This window comes from Pararge aegeria, assembly GCF_905163445.1.
Source record: "Pararge aegeria chromosome W unlocalized genomic scaffold, ilParAegt1.1 SUPER_W_unloc_1, whole genome shotgun sequence".
NCBI classification, from domain to species: Eukaryota; Metazoa; Arthropoda; class Insecta; order Lepidoptera; family Nymphalidae; genus Pararge; species Pararge aegeria.
Genome location: NW_024396987.1, coordinates 731,658 through 754,234, shown reverse-complemented (window position 1 = coordinate 754,234; position 22,577 = coordinate 731,658). Strand labels below are relative to the sequence as shown.

At 36.2% G+C, this 22,577-nt stretch overlaps 2 protein-coding genes across 2 annotated transcripts; both read right to left on the bottom strand.

The window, feature by feature from the left end:
* Window positions 1–12,307: 12,307 nt before the first annotated feature.
* On the bottom strand, window positions 12,308–14,609 carry LOC120636763. The gene is made up of 3 exons (XM_039908325.1): window positions 14,488–14,609; window positions 13,616–14,012; window positions 12,308–12,364 (listed from the first exon to the last, which is right to left on the bottom strand). Exons 1-3 carry the CDS (start codon window positions 14,607–14,609, stop codon window positions 12,308–12,310), a joined length of 576 nt encoding a protein of 191 aa, XP_039764259.1.
* A 2,725-nt stretch (window positions 14,610–17,334) lies between these two features.
* On the bottom strand, window positions 17,335–18,274 carry LOC120636776. Its single transcript, XM_039908341.1, has 2 exons — window positions 18,204–18,274; window positions 17,335–18,079 (listed from the first exon to the last, which is right to left on the bottom strand). The coding sequence occupies exons 1-2, from the start codon at window positions 18,207–18,209 to the stop codon at window positions 17,621–17,623; spliced, it is 465 nt and encodes a 154-aa protein (XP_039764275.1). The 5' UTR covers window positions 18,210–18,274; the 3' UTR covers window positions 17,335–17,620.
* Between the last annotated feature and the right edge of the window lie 4,303 nt (window positions 18,275–22,577).

Sequence of the window (22,577 nt, the reverse complement as noted above, 5' to 3'; positions counted from 1 at the left end):
CAAATGGATTTTCGTTTGATTAAGTTTATTAAGAACTCTATATTTGATATTACGATAGGTTTAACATATTACAGAATTATTAAAATGATTTTGGTTTCATTAAGTTTATTAAGGACTTTATATTACGATAGGTTTAACATATTACAGCATTATCAAATGGATTTTCGTTTAAGTTTATTAAGAACTCTATATTTGATATTACGATAGGTTTAACATATTACAGCATTATCAAAATGATTTTGGTTTGATTAAGTGTATTAAAGACTCGATAATTGTTATTGACAAAGGATATGCACATCATGTTTGAAACATTAGAATATTTATAACAAAAAAAGAGAAATTCTTAGTAGAGCATCGTTTAAAATAAGACAATGTATTGTTAATAAATTATTTTCGTCTCGAAAAGATTCCAAAGTTTTTTTAATTCTATTTTATGGAGCACTGAAATAAATAACACGCAAGTAACCTTTCCCAAAGTATTTTTTGTTGCACATTCCTCGTTACAAACAATAAACCTACCTGATTGCAGACAAGAACTTACTTGTTCAACTCAAAAAAAAATATATTGTTCGTTGGAACATTATCTAAAGAATTTTTTTTATTTAACTATACGAAACACCGTAATAAATAACCCAACCTTTCCTTTGTCAAAGTATTTTTTATTGTCCATTCCTAGTTACAAGCAATAAACAGCCACGGTAGTTTCAATGATTAATTAAAGACAAGAACAAACTTGTATTATAAAAATGTGCGTATAAAACGTTTCACTCAACCATACAAGCCATAAGTTTATTCAGTGTCCGACTGTTAGTATCTAACCCAGTATTTTAAAAGTCTTTAAGGCATAAGTTTATTCAGTGTCAGACTGTTAGTATCCAACCCAGTGTTTTAAAAGTCTACTTATTAAACACTTACTAAGATCGACCAGTGGTGTGAAACAACATTTATTCATCATGGAGGTAAGAATCACATACGTTTGTCTTTTTTTATCTATTCGTAACTTATAATTGAATCTTTACGATGTGGAACTGTTATGAATCTAATTAATATTTTGTTTTAATCGTGATCTCATATTTATTCTAGAATTCACCGAATGATGAATATACTTTAAAGCACTTATATTATCCACTACACTTATAATATATCAGATGATCAAGATATGAGTGACAATAAAAAGACCGCAATGAGAAGGAGCAACAGTATAGATGCTTTTTTTGAAAAGCAAAAGAAAAAGAAGAGACAGTCAAAGTCTTCATGTGTAGCGCAAGCAAGTGACGGGGGCCTATCATATATCTCATCCAACGACGATGACAGTATCAGTGCAACACATCTAATCAAAATAGACATCTATGACATGAAGAGTCTTAAAGATGTTTCGCCTCTTGAATACTGGAAATATGCAGATTTGCGATTAAAGTACTACGTTGAATCTGCTGGTGATAAGCACTATCAAAGCATGCGAGATATTATATACAACATTACAAAGCAAATTGCTGGGAAGCATGACTGTAAAAAATACTTTATTGACAGAGATAACCAGAAACAATAAGTATTCTCTGAACCAGCGGTCGGTAAACATCACAAAGTAAAAAGACCCTCTATATAAACGTAGTTGTATTTTATTTTGTATTTTGCTTTAAAATTTATTTGAAAACAATAATGGGACTATTAAAAAGTACTTTACAAACAGTAAAAAAAATAACAATATGAAATCCCACTCCAACCATTCGGATAGACAAATAATGATGTGGTTCATTTCGTCAGATCCGTCATTCCATATTCAAACGTTCTACGAAACTACACGATGACAACTGAGTTCAGCAACATTTCTTTCGAGGAAGAAATGGTTACGTTGTGTGAAAAAGTGGAGACGAAAATAAACTCCTTTGTTGAAAAAATAGTTGAAGATATGGATATCGATCAGCAGTTGCACGATTTATGTGAGAACATGGAACGCGAGCATAAGGGGTATTCCAGTCCAATATTACCCTTAAACATAGGACTGATGATGACAGCTCTTCGTGAGGACTATGTTATTTATTATGAAGAAGAAACTGATCAAGATCCGTCTCATTCTTTCTGGTCACAGTGTACACAAAAGTTATAGTTAATACTTTAAGATATATTTTTCATTGTATAATATAATGTTAGATTTGTACCTTGTTAAAATAAAAAACTATAATTTTTCGATTTTTTTTTTATTTCATCTCTTTATAAATAAAGTCTTAAACATAGATTGAACAAGTTGATCATTATATAAAGTATTATCAGAAAATAAATTTATAAATTTTGACATTGAGATATTATTAAATTTAAAATAAATATAAACTAAACAATATATTCCGCAAAATGAGCTAAAATAGTTCTGAAGTACTTTATCGTTGTGAATCCACTTTTTACAGTTAGTTTTTAGGAACATTTCATGGTAATCCATTGGTTTGCGACCAAACGAGTCAAAATATTCACCGACACCATTAGTATCAACATATATTGCTACCCAATGAGATCCAGGTTTTGTATCAGGATCTAAATTGGATATTAAATATGCTGGTGATGTTAAATATATCGGTATCTTATTAGCAGCAAAAACATTTAAGTGAATACTTGGATCGATAATTTTTAAATAGTTCTCAATCTCTGTGGTGTCCATTGAAAGTTTATAAAAAAATTAAAAGCAAATAAAGAATCTTCTCTATATAATGGTTGTTTATGAAATGACTTGAAAATTAAATATTATCTTTATTTATATTATCTTAACTGTTATAGTCTAAACTTACATCTCGATTTTTATTTATTTCAATTACATTATCAAACTCTGCGTAAACTATGCAATTCACAGTTGTCGTTAAAGCTCTTTCAAATCGAACCTCAAATCTTACACTGCCCCGTTTAATGAGGTTCCAGTGAGAGTTTGAATTAGCAGACAAATCGGGGGTTAAATCAAAAGCAAAAAGACAATACCCATTATTATAATCCTCTTTAGAGACATCATTTCCATCATTCAAAAATTGAATTCCTGTTCCAGAGAATAAAGTATGATATGCACTTGTGAACAAATTATCATCAAATGATGGTGTTAATGTTTTAGATGGTATGGATTGACCATCAACATATAAACCGAACAAGTTAAGTCCATGATTTCCAAAATTAAAAGGATTAGTATTTAGAGTTCCATTAAAAGCAGAGTTTCCTACGAATCCAATAATACATCTTTTGGGTATTTGTCCTAAAAACACATTATCTAGCATTTTACCCTGGATTCCAGATGGAATGGTTAACACTTTAACTTCAGCACGAGTGACAGGATATTTTGCAGTTGTAGTAGCTAACACTTTTTCATGTGCAATTAATACACTAGGATTGATCCGAACTTTACGCATTATAAGGCTAGCACTAGATAAATGCACTTTGAATTTACTATCTATAGATGAACACATAAGATTAAAACTATCTTTAGAACGTACGAGTTTTAGACGCATTTCAACACCATTGATTAAAAACTTGTCTTGATTAAAAATATCAGCATGTATATGACCAATCATTTCAATAGTTTGACTTTCCTTTGCTAATTCTTCTCTTTTTGCGTATCCCTGGTTTGAAGCATCACATGAATCCATTTTTGAAGCCGTATCTTTATACCAAAGACCACAAGTAAGGTGAGATATTTTAGCAGCTGTACCATAATTAAGCAAAGTCTCGATGTAAGCTCGATATCCATAAGTGTTGTTTGGAGGTGTTACGAGCTTTTGATTTAAATATATGTCAACCTGACTAAAAAGTGAGTGAAGCCAATTGTTAACAGGAGCAACATTAGAAGCACTTGAAATGTTACTTGAATCGGTATTCTGAACTTTGGCTTTTATGTGCAGTAGGGTATGAGATAAATCAATGTAATCATCACCATTTCCTGGTACTAAAAATTCAATTGGTCCATCATCGGTCAATGATGAAATGGGGTTGTAATGAATCCATTGACCTCCCTCAATACTAGTCTGAGTCGATGGTAGAGCAAATAAATCCAACTCTGATTTTACGCATTCACAAGAATTATGATGTAAAAATGACATTTTTAAATTTTAACTTTTAAAAAAAATATCCTGAATATTACTATGTTTAATTTTCTTAGAACCTTTCTGTTTGAGAGTGTTTTTGGAAGTGACACGTTTTCTTTTTCGCCGTCTAATTTTATATCCTGATCCGTTCATGATGGAATCAATTTTTTTATCAGCTTTTTGTTTTAGATTCGAAGTTGCTGTTTTAAAACGTGATCTGATAGATTCATCTATTGGTTGTACATTCAACATGTCGGATAATAAACCCACACCAGCATTCAGAGCTTCTTTACCGACAACTTTTGCACCATTTTTCAAAAGTGGAAGAACAGATCTAAATAATCCACCCAAAAAACTACCTATACCATGACCTCGCTGATACGGTGCACCCTTGTAAATTGCACCTATACCTGTACCAGCTTGATAAGAATAATAATGTAAGTATGGGCAAGGCATTTTGAATGGAAGTTTTTTCACTTGATTCTCTTAAAATGTACTTTAATACACGTCGTCCCAAACTGGAATGGTACTTTTTGACCTGTACTCGTTCTTATATCTATTTCTATTACATCAAACTCTCTTCGCATGAGAGGTAGGTAATGAGGTGGTGAAAAAATATGCATTTTGTTTGCCCCGTATACATAGACTGCAGGATCAAGTGGAACGATTCTAAGAAGAGGGGCCATGACATCTCCAACAATTTGTGGTTCGATAATATCACAATAAATAAACAATTGAGAGGGTAATCCTAATTTTAAATTATAAGGATATGTTCCCGTTTTATTTTGAATTAGATTTGTATTTGGTTCAAACCCTAGCTGTAAACATAACTTGGTTGACAACTTAAGTACATCAATTGCATTATCCATACATAATACTGATACTTGACTTTTTATTTCATCATAATTAAACATAAGTTAACGTAACGTCCCATTTCGATTTTACCTTTCTTGTCAAAAGTCCTTGAAAAATTAGTTTACAAGCAGTTAAGCCTATTTCTTAATAAAAATAATCTTCTTAGTCCCTTGCAATCGGGATTTCGTCCTGGTCATAGTACGGTTACAGCATTGGTCAAAGTCACCGATGACATTCGGTGGGCGATGGATAATAAGCAGCTTACTGTTCTGACTCTGCTTGATTTTAGTAACGCTTTCAATACCGTTGACTATGATATCTTGCTTAGTCTTCTGCGCTCTATTAACATATCTCCATCGGCGATAGACTGGTTTCGGAGTTACCTCATTGGTCGTCGACCACGCATTCGGACTGATGAGTCCGTTTCATCTTGGTGTGATGTTACGGCCGGGGTACCTCAGGGTGGCGTGTTATCTCCTTTACTATTTGCCATATTCATTAATTCTATCACTCAAAAAATAGCTTCTCTCTATCACATGTATGCAGATGATGTCCAGATTTATCGCCACTCAACTTTTGAAAATCTTGGCTCTGCTATTACTGCTGTTAATGTTGACCTTTCACTGATCTGTGAATGGAGCAAGCAGTATGGGCTGAAGGTGAACCCCGCAAAATCACAATCAATAATTATTGGCAGTCCGGGAATGATTTCAAAAGTTGATTGGCAGAACATCCCTTCTATTGTTTATAATGGTGTCGCTATTCCTTTTAGTGCCACCGTTAAAGATCTTGGCATTCAAATAGATCAGGATTTATCATGGTCAACGCATATTAAGGAGCTGAGTAAGAAAACTTTTGCGACAATGCATTCATTGCGACGCCTACGTGCTGTTCTGCCAATCCCAACCAAAGTTATGATAGCCCATTCTCTCCTTCTCTCAATTCTCGATTATGCGGATGCATGCTTTCTTAATTTGACTGAAGACCAGATTAACAAACTTGAGCGTCTCCAAAATCTTGCTATTCGGTTCATATTTGGCCTACGCAAATATGACCACGTTTCCGAATTTCGACAAAAACTCAAGTGGCTCCCTATTCGCCGTCGCCGGGATTTGCATGTACTTTCGCTTCTGTACTGTGTTTTATTTCATTTAAAAACTCCTTCTTATCTTAAGGAGAAGTTTACTTTTCTGGGAGTGCAATCTGATTTAAGATCGTGTCGCGCGCTGACTCTGAGTACGCCTTTTCATAGAACTAAGTTCTATGAGCACTCGTTTACAGTGCAAGCCATAGCGCTATGGAATGCGCTCCCAATAGACATAAGGCAGTCTAAGACACTTTGTATTTTTAAGAAAGCTGTCAAAAACCACTATAGTTTGAATTGAAGACGACTTGTAATAGTATTTACTGTTGTTAATGTATTTATGATATGTTATAGTATATATTAGTTTATTATTATTTTTTATTATTTAATTTATTATGTATTATTTTATATGTGTAATCTAGTTTAAGTATTAGTATGTAGTTATTAGTATGAATTTTTTTTTAATATGCACAACCTGCAGTATGTTATCCTTTTGTTTTCCTTATCCTAAGGTTGCCTGGAAGAGATCGCTACGAAGCGATAAGGCCGCCTTTTGTATACTTCTTCTGTCTGTGTTTTCTTTTATTCTTTTTTTTGTATTTTTATTTGTGTGCAAATAAAGAGTATAAATAAAAATAAATAATAAGTTGAGTATGTTTGTTTAATTCAGCTACAAGATGTTGAATGCTATCATAATTCATAGCAGGAATATGGCTTCTATAGTGTACTAATGAAATTATATCTTCATCAGGTATCATAATCCATTTTGATGTATAAATAACGTTTTCTGATTCCCGAACTGTATACATAGTACAAGGATATTGAATTTCAACAACTCCAATATACCATTCTCCTTCCAAAATAAGTGATTTTGGTAATTTGGTTGAGAACTTGGTCGTTGTGTTTTCTGGGAAGTACTCCATTGAACTATTACTAAGTAAAGTTAAATAAAAATTTTCTTCCATCATAACTTTTTAAGGCTGGATTCTAAAATCCAACTGTTAAACTTATCAGGATAACCTTTCCACTTGACAAGCAATTGTTTTCTGTTACCTGAATAGCGAGAGCATAGTATTTTATCAATATTATATTGAGTGGTGGGGTCATATGTTACTTTTTGCAATTCATCCTCATAGAAAGTACCTACAATAGGCTCATCTTGAAGATCTGTGATGGTATAGACCACCTTACGCATACTATTTTTTATACCCGTTATTATAAATATTTCATCACTCCAAGTAGTTTCATATCCTTTTTGGAAAATGTGTTTATATTTCGTTATCCTCACGTGATCACCGATTGAAAACTTAGTCTGCTTTGTAACACTAACTTTATTGTTGAGGCTTCCATATAAATTGTTCCATACTTTCATGATATTATCTACATTAACTTCAAATGGACACATTTTTATACTGGAATGAAAGCTATGGTTATAAGCATAGAGTAAATCTTGTAAAACATTAATATAAGTATAGGTATTTTTGTGAGTGAAATAACGCCACATTCTGGTTTTTAGTGTCCTTTGAAATCTCTCAACTATACTAGCTTTAATATCTGGGTTATTGGTTGTATAGTAATTAATATTTTTACTTTTAAAGTATTGTCTAACATCTTTTGACACAAATTCAGTACCTTTATCAGATTGTAAGTGGGTGGGAGTTGCTTTAGCTTCGGTAAATATGCTTTCAAATGCTTGTTTTATATTTTTAGAATTTTTCTTTTTAAGTGCTCTTGCAAAAGCATATTTACTAAAAACATCAATAACACACAGAATATAGTTAAAACCTTCATTATATTGAGAATAAGTACGCATATCGCTTAAATCAGCCTGCCAAAGTTCATTAAAATTAGATAATATGTATTTGTTTCTGGGGAATTTCCGATGCACAGGCTTATGTAACGTATAAGTTTCTTGAGCTTGCAACCACTCTTTTACTTGTTTCCTATTCATTTTACCCTTTAATGCTCTTACCAAGTGATCTATGCTACTGTAACCAGCTGGGTTCGAAATGTCGTAATAGATATCATTTATGTCTAGTATGGATTCCATCTTTCCCAAATGTCGTGTTTTTTTCTTAACGATTTTTGAGTTTCAAGACTCTCACCATCATTTGAGGTACTACGTCTTCTGAATTTTGGTGATTTATTACTAATATTTTCAAAAGCTTGCGGATTACCAATACAAGTCGAAGGAACTTCTATATTTTTTAGAGCAACAATAAATTTTTCCCATCCGATAGGTTTAGGTCGTTTTAATGATCTTAACGTATAATTCACTAGATCAACAATATTACTATCATCTATAACTTCATTATCTAACACTAATACCCCATCATTTTTCCATCTAATTTTGTCTTTATGGTTTAGGAGAGTATTTAACAATATATCACCCTTTTTTTTGTACGTTTTTGGTATAAGTTTGTTTATATAAGTGGTTGTGTAAGAAATATCAATTGAAGAACCACATGCGTGCTTTTCATCTTCAGAGTCCTCACAAACTGCAGAATAATTGTCTTTGCTCTCCTTTTTAAGCAATTCAGTATCGTGCTTTTGCTCATTCCATATAGTCACGGGTAGTTTTAATGGTCTCCTCTCTTCTCTGGTAAGGTGAAGATATCTTTGTAAAATTTGCATATACAATGACCATTTTTCACGGTCGTCCATTTTACTTTTTAGTATATTTTTCATTTCTTTGTCTAATCTTGATAATGAGTCTTCATGTATCGTATTTTCTGATTTTAAGCGTTCAATTACCTCTGGTTCAATAAGAATCATTTTCTTAGTGTACTCCATTTTTATACTAAATTAAACAATCCATTCAAAACAGCCCCCAATATAATCGGAAGAAATGCTCCTCCTTGCTGAATAATAATACGCTTTCTTACTTTACCTTTTCCTTTTTTAATTAATTTTCTTAGAATTGTTTTGTGTTTTTTCAGTTTACCCTTCTCACTATCCTTCAAAGGTACTTTACCATTCAATATATTAAAAATACAATCAATTTCTTCGTCTTTGCAAACTTTTAATAACGCTGTACGATATTTAGGTTTAAGCGTAAGTAAAGCCCTTAATAAATCTTTATGAGTTTTTACACGTCCAAACATTATTATGTTCGTATTTTAATATTTAAATCACATTTGTAGAAAAAAAGCAATTCAGTTTTACTATGCTTAAGATGGGTTCTCTTGCTTCTTTATATTTCGGGGTATCGTCTTTAAAAATTTCTTTGATATATTCACATACACAATTTATTTCCTCTTTTTTAAGAGAACGAAGTAAAATTTTACGATATTTTGGTTTAAATGTTTGCAATGCAAATCTTAACTTTTTTATGTGTAACGTCGTGTTGCCTTCAACCATTATTTGTTACTGACATTAATCGAGTGCTGCACACCATATTTAAACCCCTTCTTAGGGACATATACTACACAGTCATTAGTAGAGGGGTCAATTTTAGTTTTAAAACGACATGCGTCATTTGTATTTTGTTTCAAATCAACCATTAAGTAACCATGAGGTTCCACAGTTGCATCTTTATAGGCCTCTTCGACAAATTTTGAATTATCTGGAAACACCTGGCGTGCTAAATGACGTATTTGCGTCCGGTCTCTGGGATTTTTGAAGTAAATAATATAGCTTGTATTCAGAGAAATATCTCGTTGTCCTCTACCTTGATGAAATAAATTTTGTGTAATGTAAAACACGCTTAAATTTCTGTGATGACTACCTTTAGTAAAAATATCAACGATGCGGCCATCAGACTCTCGCATGAGATCATCAATTATTACTAAACGCGGTTGCTGACCATCAAACATACTCATTTCAGGAATTCCTTGTACATACGTTACATTTTCTAAATTATAAAGAGGTTGCATTTCATCATAACACCATAAAACTTGAGAAAAATGTGTGCTGCATACATTAGTACAGTTTTTTTAAAAAGTTGTTACAAAGTTTGATTTACCACAACCACTTGGACCTGCTACTATAGCAGTAAATGGATGTAAAAAATGATACATTTGTGAAGTGGTACGTGCTGTCTTGGTTATGGTAGAACAGGGAATGGGTTAAAAAAATAATATAACAGTATTTTAAAGTCACAAATATAATATGCTTAATAAAATGTTAATATTACAATGGAATCGATTTTATACACCTTTAATACATAATACAATTATTTGTAGTCTACATTATTTACAGTTTTAATACATCTTTGTATGTCAGCTAAATTATTCATCAATATTAATGATTTTAAAAAAAAATTATAACAAATAAGTTTATTAAGTATAGAGAAAACTTATTCTACAAACAAATACCATCGATAAAACTCATGATTCAGTATTGAGCAAATTAATTTTGTAGTGACCCCAAGCTAATGTTTCACTAGAGTTATTGATAAAAAATCGTTTTGTATCAGAATGTGAAAGTGATATTTTATTATTTTTTTGGGTAAATATAACATGTTTTATTGATCGAAATCTATACATTTCACATATCTCATTTTTCTTTTTGAATAGAACTGTTTTATAATTTTCCATTTGGAATGTTTTAGTAACTGATTTGTTAACTCCTTTTGCTTTTGCAACGAATTTATCTAATGAATTTATGGCATACATTTTTGATCTTAAACCAACAAATTCTGTGACAATTGTCCCGTTATTTTCATCTTTGAAATAGCCAATTTTTTTTTTATTTAATAAAGGAAAACCATATGTGTTATTAGAACAGTAGTCTGAAGTATCAAAATATTTGTTTAAATCAGGTTTAATATCAGCATAAAAATTGTCAGTAAAAATTTGATATATGAAGCTGTCAGTGTCAGTATACAACATTTTACAATTGGATCCATATTTTTTTTTCATGTAGTTATAGTGGAAATCATACATGAGGGTTTTAGAAATATCTAAAATACAAAGTCCTAAATATATGGGTTTATTGTAAAATAGTTTCGTTTTTTTAAGTTGAATAGCGACAAAATTTTCTGAGAATATTGAAAGGCTATGAAACTCAGGTCTCACAATAAGTTTTTGAGCACCTCTGACTTTACCCCTATCTTCCCAATGCATACATAATTTAACATCCACTCGTTTTTCAATGTTTTCCATAGTTTTCCCAAATATTGAATTATTCATTAGTTTATAAAAGTCTTTTTCAAAATCGGAATGAGCAGATGTACGTAGTTTTGTTTTTAAATCAATATATTTTTGTAACCAAGGACTCTGTTGAAATTTTAAAATTCTATGGACTTTTTTTAGTTTTAACCCCATTTCAAGAGATTGTTTAAGGTTTCTGTAATGAATTACATATTTATTTTTATCATATAAATTTGGAACTAATTTTAAATGCTTGCTCCCTCCAGCTAAAATATTCTCTGGGCATAGTGGAAAATCGGAATGCAGATCATGCAAATCTTGTGGATATTCTAAATCGACTTCAAGAATATATCCTACATCAGAATCAATTGGAATATTAAAATCAGTATTACAATCCACCCATTCAAAACCACCCGTAGGAAGATACTGAGACATAGCCCAACCATATAAATTGTTAGCATCTAAGTACGTAATATAAGATGATTGAACTTGCTCATCAAAGTTTGGCATAAATTTATTATTAGCTTGTGCATAACGGTTGCTGCATTGGGAGACACCACCACGTATACCGGATTTTACAAAAGCTATTTTATCAAAATCTGTTAGTAGCTCTAATGTCACTTGTGTATACTTCAACATTGCATCCCAACTAAGTCCCGGTGCTGTATAATATTGAACGGGATCTAAATCATATGTTTTAATACATACGTTTCTAAAATTTTTAAATATATCAGTTAAAAGAAGTACATCTGTTTTTAGGTATAAGTCAGAATAGTCACCCATATCACGACATTTAAAATGAACCCAAACTTCCGTAGCATGTCTATAATCCTCATTTGATACTGCACTGTTAGTTAGTGTATTAAAAAACTGTTCTTGTGTGGGAAGTGACGTTAACTTTAAAGATTCAAATGAAGTCATAAAATCATAGGGATATATACCTTTACGTTTTAAATAACGAAGATCATCAATATTTTGAAAATTCCTACTCAGTTCAGTAAAGTTTTCATCATTTAAATTTTTCGATAACGAATCTATGCTACATGACAAAAATTTCAAAGAATCAATGAACCTTAATTCAATCTTATTAACACCTATTTGTATAATTTTTGAAAAAGAAATATATCGCTCTTTATTTTGGGGTATGACATTTACTTCACCCTCCGAAAAATTTAATGCATGCACAATGAAATGAGCATCATAGTTACTTAGGTTGTGTAAAATTATGGGAATAAATTTGGGGGTTTCAAACTTTTCTGCACAACTTGTATGACAGACACCTACAAAGGTACCAGTATATTTATTAAAATCTATTTTATGTTCCGAATCGAGATCTTTATCACATATATAACATGTAGTAGTGACAGATATTTTATTCTTCATATCCACCGTGAGGGGAATAGGGTTAATCACAGTTAAGTTTTGATTAACAATCCGTTTAACGTCTTCGCTTAACCTCTCCATAAATACTTTGGAACAATTATTACCCGTATATGTTTCATACTTAGACAAACTATCATTAAATGCACATTTTATATAGTACCCAAAACTGTATTCATCGTGTCTCTGAATATTTTCAGTATACGAGGTAGATGGATTATTACCACAGCCTTGTATAGGATTTAAAAATGATTCAAAATCTGCATAAATAACAAAAGGTACTTTTAACTTCCTCTCATATTTATCAAACGTCAATTTAGCTCTCGCAGCGTTCGGTAAATCGGTTCGGATGTGATTACAATCATGTTGTTGATGAATTTTCAATTTAGAATTAGTTTCAAAGTAAAGCAGACAACCATCACAAATATGTGTAGCATGTTCATGTGAATTTATTTGTCGGCTGACTAATCGAGAAAGATTTTTAATATAACAATAATGACCATTGGATCCATTGTTAATGAATAATAAATTAACATGATTTTGTTTACGACATTTTGTGAAATATAGTGGACCAATTATTTTCGTAGATTTATTTGTTATATCACGATCAAGACCAAAAACATTTATACTTATATTATTAAAGCACTCAAATTTATTAATATCTTTTAATTTAACCGGGAATGGGATATTTGTGAAATTTAAAGAGTTTTGTTTAGATAAATATGAAGATACTCTATCTGAATTTTTATTAACTGGATGCAAAGCAGAAAGTATTGCCCATTTAAAACATGATGATCTTTGTTTTTTTCATTAATTATAGCCCGCTTATGTTTAATGTCTAAAGGTAAATCTATATAAGAAGATCCTTTTAATGGGTTAAATTTATTAATGTTTATATCAATATACTTTATTTTTTTAAGACTCCATCCACTGTCTTTCTTTTCAAAATTACTTATTTTATTTGAAATTTCTGTACTGCTACTAGAATAAATAACACTAATGTCATCACCTAAACAAAACATATAATTAAATGTTTGAAAATCAAAAGTATTTTCTATATTTTTTGTTGGTTGTACAAAATCTCCTTGTAAAATAAAATTTACTTTTAATGTAGTATGCTCTTTTAAAGCATTATCAAGCAAATTATATACAGTATTTTTAATTATGTTAAGAAAGTGCTCAGGAGTTTCGAATATAGAATTAGTGTTGGTGGAATTGGGGATTCTGTACGTTACTATCCGCCGTCCGAAAGCAGTTTCTATTAATTGAACATTATTTAAGTTGGGATTTAAACTTAGAACATTTTTGCTATGAGTCTTGCTTTTAAGATGATTGGTATAATATTTTCTGTTAACATATACTTTGCAGTTAAGGCATTCGATAGTATTATTGTTTGTAGAACTTACAGATGTAGTTGTTTCTTCCTGTATTGGGTTCGTTGTTACCACCGCAGCAGATGTTGAAGGCTCTTGAGAAAATGGACGCTTACTCGAAGAATATTTTGTGACAGCAATTTTTCTTTTTACACCTCCTCCACTTTGTCTTGATCTGAAAATAATTAAAATGATAAAATCAAATAACATATCTTAAAACGTAATAGCATTACTAATACACTAGTAATAATTTACCATTTTTTATACACATTACGCAGTACGCCATCATAGGAAACACGCCATCAATTTCATCGCTTGAAATGGAACACGCGGAAGTAAAGTGATCCGTACAAGGGGTATAAAAAGGTTTTATGTCTGGATCTTCTAACAACCAACTCGGAAGTTTATCACTTATGTACCACAATCGTATATACCTATGCATCTTATTAACCACAAATGGTTTAGTGAATACACTAATGTCATCGTTGGTTAAAGATTCCATAGTGATTATTTTGCTTTCACAGTTTACCACTCAATGAGTAAAACTAAGAATCATCCGAACATTTATATATGGCACGCCCCACTCTCAGAACAGACAAGATGCAACAAGTATTCTTATGTAACTTAAACAATAGTGAAAATATACTCACAAAGCAGCTTGATCGGTTTCTACTTGTATACACAGGTTCACTAAGTCAAATTCAACTTCCGCTGCTTGACATAGCTCAACCATTTCTTCTTCGTAAACAAAGTCGTTGAGTTCGACAGTCATTGTGCAGTTTTGTGTGGTAACTTAGAATGATAATGAAAATAGGAAGAAGATTAGGAAATGTACTTCATGTACATTTCCTAATCTTCTTCCTCGGAGTCCCAAATGGGGCTCGGGGTAACCGCTCAGGGCGATGGCCCTTTTCGGTGGTAGCAACGCCGTCTGCAACTACAGACGGGTCACTTGGTGGGACCGTTGGGTCCGTGGTGTCGAGTCCGGGGAAGAAGTCGCGGCAGCGCGATCAAGCCTGCGTTATGACGCGGCGATCAGCGGTGCTGCGGCGACTTGGTATGTCCTGGATGGGGCTTACGCCCGCCGCTCAGCGAGGTCGAGCTTGCCAATGTGCATTGGCAAGCGCCCGTCAGCCAGCGGCGAGGAAGCGTTTGGAAGTCCGGTGGTTACGTGGTCCTCGTGGGGCGCTCCGTAGACAGCGCGTCTTCATCCGCCACTTGAAGACGCCTGTCTTGCAAAGAGGTGCCCACAGTCTTGACTATTCGACGGGGAATAGCCGACGTGGGCATCTCATGCATGGGGCCGGTATACCAAATGGATAGTAGGTCCTTGTGAGGATGGGGTTTGTTCTTCAAAAGGCCCATCGGCATTCCGGGGGGCAATATGGAGCTCATCCAGTGCAGAGCTCCATTATGCATGCCAGGATGAGCGGGACTGGGTCGCGCTGCTCCTGGATCGCCATCAGGACCTGATTCAGGGCACCGATGACGCGGGTCGTCCTTGTGTCCAATGGGCCGCGGGCCGGCTGAACTGCCGACTGCGGTACTCCCACTCGCTTCGCCTTCGTCCCCCTTTCGGGGGCAGCGACCACGGTGGGCTTGGACGGTCCGGCGGGCTGCGCTAGAGGCTGCATCGTGATGAGGGGCGTCACTGTGGATGGTGCGCTCGGCTTGCGCGCTTTGGCGCGCTTACCGCCACGCTTGCGGCGTCGCTTGCGGCCTTGCTGCTGCCCTGGCTGGTTGGCAGCGGCCGTCAGTGAACCGGGTGCATCTGCTTCTCTTTGCAGAGTAGCAGCAGTTGTGGCGCGCGCAGCTGTGGTAGTGCGCGCAGTGGTACCCGCTCGGCGGTTGCGGGCCTCCTTGCGGAAGACCGCGCAGGCTGCGTTGTTCGCCGTGTGTGCCTCCCCACAGTTGGCGCACGTCGGCGGCTCCTCCCGGGGACGAGGGCAGTCCCGGGCTGGGTGACTTCCCCCACATCTCACACAGGCAATGGGCCTGTGGCAGTTGTGGGAGGAGTGCCGGAACTGCTGGCATCGATGGCATTGCGCGGGCCCCTTCCTGCCGCGCCATGCCTCAATAATGACGCCGGGCATACAGAGGAGCTCGCGCACCTCATATATGCCCGGGGTGAGGTCCGACGTACGCTGCAGTTGCGCGTACATCAAACAGCCCGGTCTGCCCGGGCGGGCGGGGATCGCTCGCACGTGCTCCGGCGTGTAGCCAAGCTCGCGCAGCTCCTGCTCCACTAGTGCCGGATCCGTGTCGGCCGGCAGGCCGCGGATCGCCACCTTGAGGCTCCTCTCTGCTGGCATCGAGTAGCAGAACCAGGAGATTCCGCTAGCACCCTCCAGCTGGGTCAGGTACCGCTGGATGAGGCGGAACTCCTGGTCCGACTTGGGTATAAAACGGACGCCCTTGCCATAGGGGCGTCCGTTTGGTGTGTGTCCCAGGAGCTTCTTCAGCTCCCGGAAGTGGTGCGGCCAATCCGGCAACGCCTCCACTATCAGTGGAGGGTATTTGGCTGCTGTCTTCGGCGCTCCTCCGATGTCGATGGTAGCGGCTGGGGCAGCAGCGGCGGCTGTGGCGTCGTTTGGGGCGACGTTGGTGGCGCGGGTGGGGGCCGCGCCGGCGGCCTGTCGTGTCCGGGCGGCGTATGTCGGGCTCGGGGACGCTGAAGCGTCCATCGGCGAGCTCGGCGATAGTGCGGGCATGCTTGATGGCATAAAAGCTGCCGGAGTCTTGGGTCCCCGTTTAGGCGGGGACGGGAATCTTCCCACGGCGATGTCCGCCTGTGCGGCGGTAAATCGCGGCGATCGCGGGGAAGGTATTGGTGCTGCAGTCCTGGTCCCTGGGTTGGGAGGTGCAGCAACGGTGGGCGTGGTCCGGGTCGGGGTCGGTGTCGCCTGTCGAGACAGCGCTGGCGACAGAGAGAGCGGGCTTGCAGCAAAAGCCACTTCTCCTGCTCCGGTGGAGGGCCCAGCACCGTGGGCCAAGGTGGTGCGGGTGGCGAGGCCGGTCGCGACGATCGCGTCCAGGCCGACTTCAAGCGCGGCGGTAGTGTTCCGCACGAACACTCTTCGCCTTATTGCGCGCGGACGGGTGGCACGCCGCTGCGGTAGCGGCGGCGGGTTAGGCGCCGGTGGCGGCATGGCCGAAGGCGCTAGGGTCGCGGGTAGCGGAGCCGAGGCTCAACGCTAAACACGGCGGTGCGGAGCGCAAGGCGCTCGACGCGGGAACGCGGGGGGGTGCGGAGCACGGGGGGCTCGACGCGGGACGCGAGGGGGTGCGGAGCGCGGGGCGCTCGACGCGGTACGCGGGGCGCTTCGGCGCGGGGCGGAGCTGCCTGACGTGGCCCGAGCAGCGGTGTCGGCACGCCAACCCCACCGACCCGGCCCCCGGGGCTTGCCGCTGGTGGCAGACCGGGGAACCAGAATCGGGGAGGAATGACGCGTAAATCCGAGCGCCGCCGCTGGACGCAGTTGGTTCGGTAGGCAGTCGCAGTGACCGAACACTAGGACGGGCCCGAACGCCGGTGCACAGGTGTGCACGCGATGGCAGCTCGAGCAACTCCTCATTTAACTCAACAACAACTCCTCCTCAGAAGTACATTTAAGAAAAAGGATAGCTTTTATATTAGTTTCGCTTGCATGAAGCAGTGGGGATAGCAAATAGATAAAGAAAAATATTTTTAAAATACAGGTAATAAGCACTTAAGTTTTCATGGGTTCGTATAGAGGGTCTTTTTACTTTGTGATGTTTACCGACCGCTGGTTCAGAGAATACTTATTGTTTCTGGTTATCTCTGTCAATAAAGTATTTTTTACAGTCATGCTTCCCAGCGATTTGCTTTGTAATGTTGTATATAATATCTCGCATGCTTTGATAGTGCTTATCACCAGCAGATTCAACGTAGTACTTTAATCGCAAATCTGCATATTTCCAGTATTCAAGAGGCGAAACATCTTTAAGACTCTTCATGTCATAGATGTCTATTTTGATTAGATGTGTTGCACTGATACTGTCATCGTCGTTGGATGAGATATATGATAGGCCCCCGTCACTTGCTTGCGCTACACATGAAGACTTTGACTGTCTCTTCTTTTTCTTTTGCTTTTCAAAAAAAGCATCTATACTGTTGCTCCTTCTCATTGCGGTCTTTTTATTGTCACTCATATCTTGATCATCTGATATATTGAGTGGATAATATAAGTGCTTTAAAGTATATTCATCATTCGGTGAATTCTAGAATAAATATGAGATCACGATTAAAACAAAATATTAATAAGATTCATAACAGTTCCACATCGTAAAGATTCAATTATAAGTTACGAATAGATAAAAAAAGACAAACGTATGTGATTCTTACCTCCATGATGAATAAATGTTGTTTCACACCACTGGTCGATCTTAGTAAGTGTTTAATAAGTAGACTTTTAAAACACTGGGTTGGATACTAACAGTCTGACACTGAATAAACTTATGCCTTAAAGACTTTTAAAATACTGGGTTAGATACTAACAGTCGGACACTGAATAAACTTATGGCTTGTATGGTTGAGTGAAACGTTTCATACGCACATTTTTATAATACAAGTTTGTTCTTGTCTTTAATTAATCATTGAAACTACCGTGGCTGTTTATTGCTTGTAACTAGGAATGGACAATAAAAAATACTTTGACAAAGGAAAGGTTGGGTTATTTATTACGGTGTTTCGTATAGTTAAATAAAAAAAATTCTTTAGATAATGTTCCAACGAACAATATATTTTTTTTGAGTTGAACAAGTAAGTTCTTGTCTGCAATCAGGTAGGTTTATTGTTTGTAACGAGGAATGTGCAACAAAAAATACTTTGGGAAAGGTTACTTGCGTGTTATTTATTTCAGTGCTCCATAAAATAGAATTAAAAAAACTTTGGAATCTTTTCGAGACGAAAATAATTTATTAACAATACATTGTCTTATTTTAAACGATGCTCTACTAAGAATTTCTCTTTTTTTGTTATAAATATTCTAATGTTTCAAACATGATGTGCATATCCTTTGTCAATAACAATTATCGAGTCTTTAATACACTTAATCAAACCAAAATCATTTTGATAATGCTGTAATATGTTAAACCTATCGTAATATCAAATATAGAGTTCTTAATAAACTTAATCAAACGAAAATCCATTTGATAATGCTGTAATATGTTAAACCTATCGTAATATAAAGTCCTTAATAAACTTAATGAAACCAAAATCATTTTAATAATTCTGTAATATGTTAAACCTATCGTAATATCAAATATAGAGTTCTTAATAAACTTAATCAAACGAAAATCCATTTGATAATGCTGTTGTTAAACCTATCGTAATATAAAGTCCTTAATAAACTTAATGAAACCAAAATCATTTTAATAATTCTGTAATATGTTAAACCTATCGTACGTAATGTTTTCATAAACCTATTTTAATAAGTTGTAAATATTCTTATTTTCCAAATATTATGTGCATATACTTAATCAATATCACATATTGAGACCTTAATAAACTTAATCAAAACGTAATTATTTTGATAACGCTGAAATATGTTAAGTTTATATATTTTGGTTTCATCTTATCAAAGTATGAATTTACTAATTGAAATTACGATAATTTGAATTACTAATTTAAAGTACGAGAAAATCTAATAATAATTAGAATAATAGCTTTGGTTTTAGAAACTTGTTAGAATTCGAATATACCTATATCGAATAGTAAAGTTAATAAAAAAAGTTATATCTGCTATAGTGTAATGCGTATTGGAACTTATCCCAATACGCATTACACTCATCCAGGAACTATATTCCAATATGAATTAGAATCCACAGACTTAGGTAAAAACCTGAGGTAGTGATGTAGAGTCGGCGCATATATGAGTGCTATGAGATAGTATTTTGACCTATATAACGCAATTGGAATTAGTTAGATTTTCATCAAAATCCAATAAGAATCTTATTAGAATCCTCAAAAAATTTTCGAAACCGGGCTTTCAGGATGGGGGAAACCGGGCTTCGCCCGGTTTCAGAAGTGAGGCAAATACGGCATTCTATACTACTGTACCTGTAAAAACAAAGAAACGACATTTAAAGTTTATTTCTTAAGTAAGTTCACAAATGGTTTTTTGATTTATTCCGTTATCCGTTATAAGTCACGCACGATGACACATCAAAATTGTCTTTTTCTGACTGCCATATTTGTTACTGTTTTATCATAACTTTTGAACTGCTTTGCCGACGGCTTGGAGCGCGGGAGAATTTAAATTATACAATATTGAAACTCTAAAGAAATATACTTTCTTTACATATATATACTACAGCAATACACACATCTCTTAAATTGAGTATTGTAAGCTATTTTGAGTGCTTTGTTTTGGATAATTTGTAATAATTTATAATTAGTTGAACAAGTATTACTCCAAATGGGGCAATCATAAGTTATTGTTGGCCTGACAAGTACAATATAAATTTTTAGCTTGGTAGACGCGCTAAGTTTCCTTTTTTCGTTTTAAGATTAGGCTGAGGGCACCAAGTGTTTGTGCACCTCTTACTCGTAAATCTGCAATGTGCTTCGACCAATTTAGTTTTACGTCCATGTTTAACCCAAGATAGCGGACGGACCGTCTCCATTTGACGCTATATAACCAGCAAGTTCTAATGTTCTTAAGGGAGGTTCACGATGCCGAGTAAATAGAATGGCTTCAGTCTTGCTTTCGTTAAGCCTAAGCTTCCATTTAGTAAAAAAGGTGTGAAGCCGATCGATGGATAATTGTAAGCGACAAATTATCAATATCATCAGAAGATGTATAAGATGCCGTGTCATCCGCAAAACAGGCTAAATTTGTTCTAGGTTGTCTTGGGATGTCATTTAAATATAACAGAAACAAATATGGACCTAAAATAGATCCCTGAGGGACGCCAGCTGGCATTCCGACACAATGATTCGCTCTCACCAATATAAACCCTAAACTTACGATCCCGTAGATAGGACTTGACAAGTTTTATCAATGGTGAGGGTACGAGTATGTTAAGAACCACCAGTTTGTGAAGAAAGCCCTCGTGCCAGACGCTGTCAAAAGCTTTTTCAATGTCAAGTAAGACCATACCAGTAGATTGGTGAAGATTGAGGTTATGAGTTATATGTTCACAAACCCGAGCCAGCTGATGAGCAGTTGAATGCGATTGGCGAAAACCAAATTGCTCATTAATTAGTTAGTGCTCAGAAACTGCGCGTAGGCGATTGTACACAATTTTTTCAAATAATTTGCCTAAAGACGGAAGTAAGCTAATGGGTCTGTAGTTAGTTGGTACTGAGTCATCTTTGCCCGGTTTTTTTTAGTGCGATTATTTTAGCAGTTTTCCAGGCGCTCTGAAAGTAACCTATATACAGGCAACCATTGAAAATTTTTGTAACGAGAACAACATCCTTCTGTGAAAAATTCTTTAAAAGAGTGTTCACGATATCATCGTGCCCAGGTGATTTACGGGTTTTAAGCGTTTTTAAAATAGTACGCACTTCCGCTGGTCGAACAGGATGTGACAGATTAGAAATACTGTAACTTTAAATATAATGAAGGGAATTGCATTGGATGTCAAGGTTCCATCCGGATACTTAAGGGGGGGTATTGTAATTCGCTTGGGTTTCAGAGATCTAGATACGCGCCACTCCTCGACTCTTGGGTTTTCAATCTTTGAAAATGTTTTATTCCATTTGTTATCAGAAATGTTCTTAGTTACCACTTCATTCAAGCTACAAAAACGATTTATTAGACGGCGAACAAATTTTTTTAGAGCTCCTTTAGTAAGACAATTATCAACGCGACGCGAATTTTTGTAACTTATCAGTTGTCTAACATGTCGGGGCAACTTAGTAACGTTATTGGTCTTATATGTACCCATAGGGACTGTGCAGTCTCTCGCACGAATAATGGTTCTTTGCAAATGGTCTATGGCAAGATCAATTTCATTTACAGAGGAAAAGGTTCTTGAATGACATGTTAATATTTTCATCCAACCAATTACGATAGTCACCTCAGTTGGCATCGTTATACAGGTAATAACGAGCTATCTTATTGCGGTGTAGGTTGCCTCCTATACTATAGCTAATAGGGTAATGATTTGATGAGAGTGCTACTACTACCTGGACTTCACTAATGTTTACAATATTATGTGACAGGACCAAATCGGGTTTAGTAGTTTTATAATCGGATGAATAATTCACCTGTGTGGGACTATCAGGAGCTAGAATATTGTAGTAGTTATGCAGCATATGATGAAACAAGACTTTGCCTCGGGTATTTGTGTAGCTGCTTTGACAATAGTCATTATTAACATTGAAGTCACCGGAGATGAGTACATGGGGGCCAAGATTTAATAAAATATCAAGATCATACTGAAGAAGCGGTAAGTTAGGGGACTGGTAAGCAGACACTAAAATATGTTCAACACCTTATAACTTAATGCTAATGCCAATTGCTTCAATATTTTTAGTGATAGGAACGGTAATCAGGGATTGTTTTATATTGCTTTTAATTAAGATAGCAACACCCTGACCACGGCCACTGGGATGCTTATCTTGTCGATAGCAAGTAAACGCATATAAATAATATATCAACAGATACAACATGCACTGCCAAATCGAGTAGTTCATGTATTTTACCACGTAGACCGTCGGCGTTCCATGAAAGTATGCGAACTTCCTTCTTACTATATATACTGACTG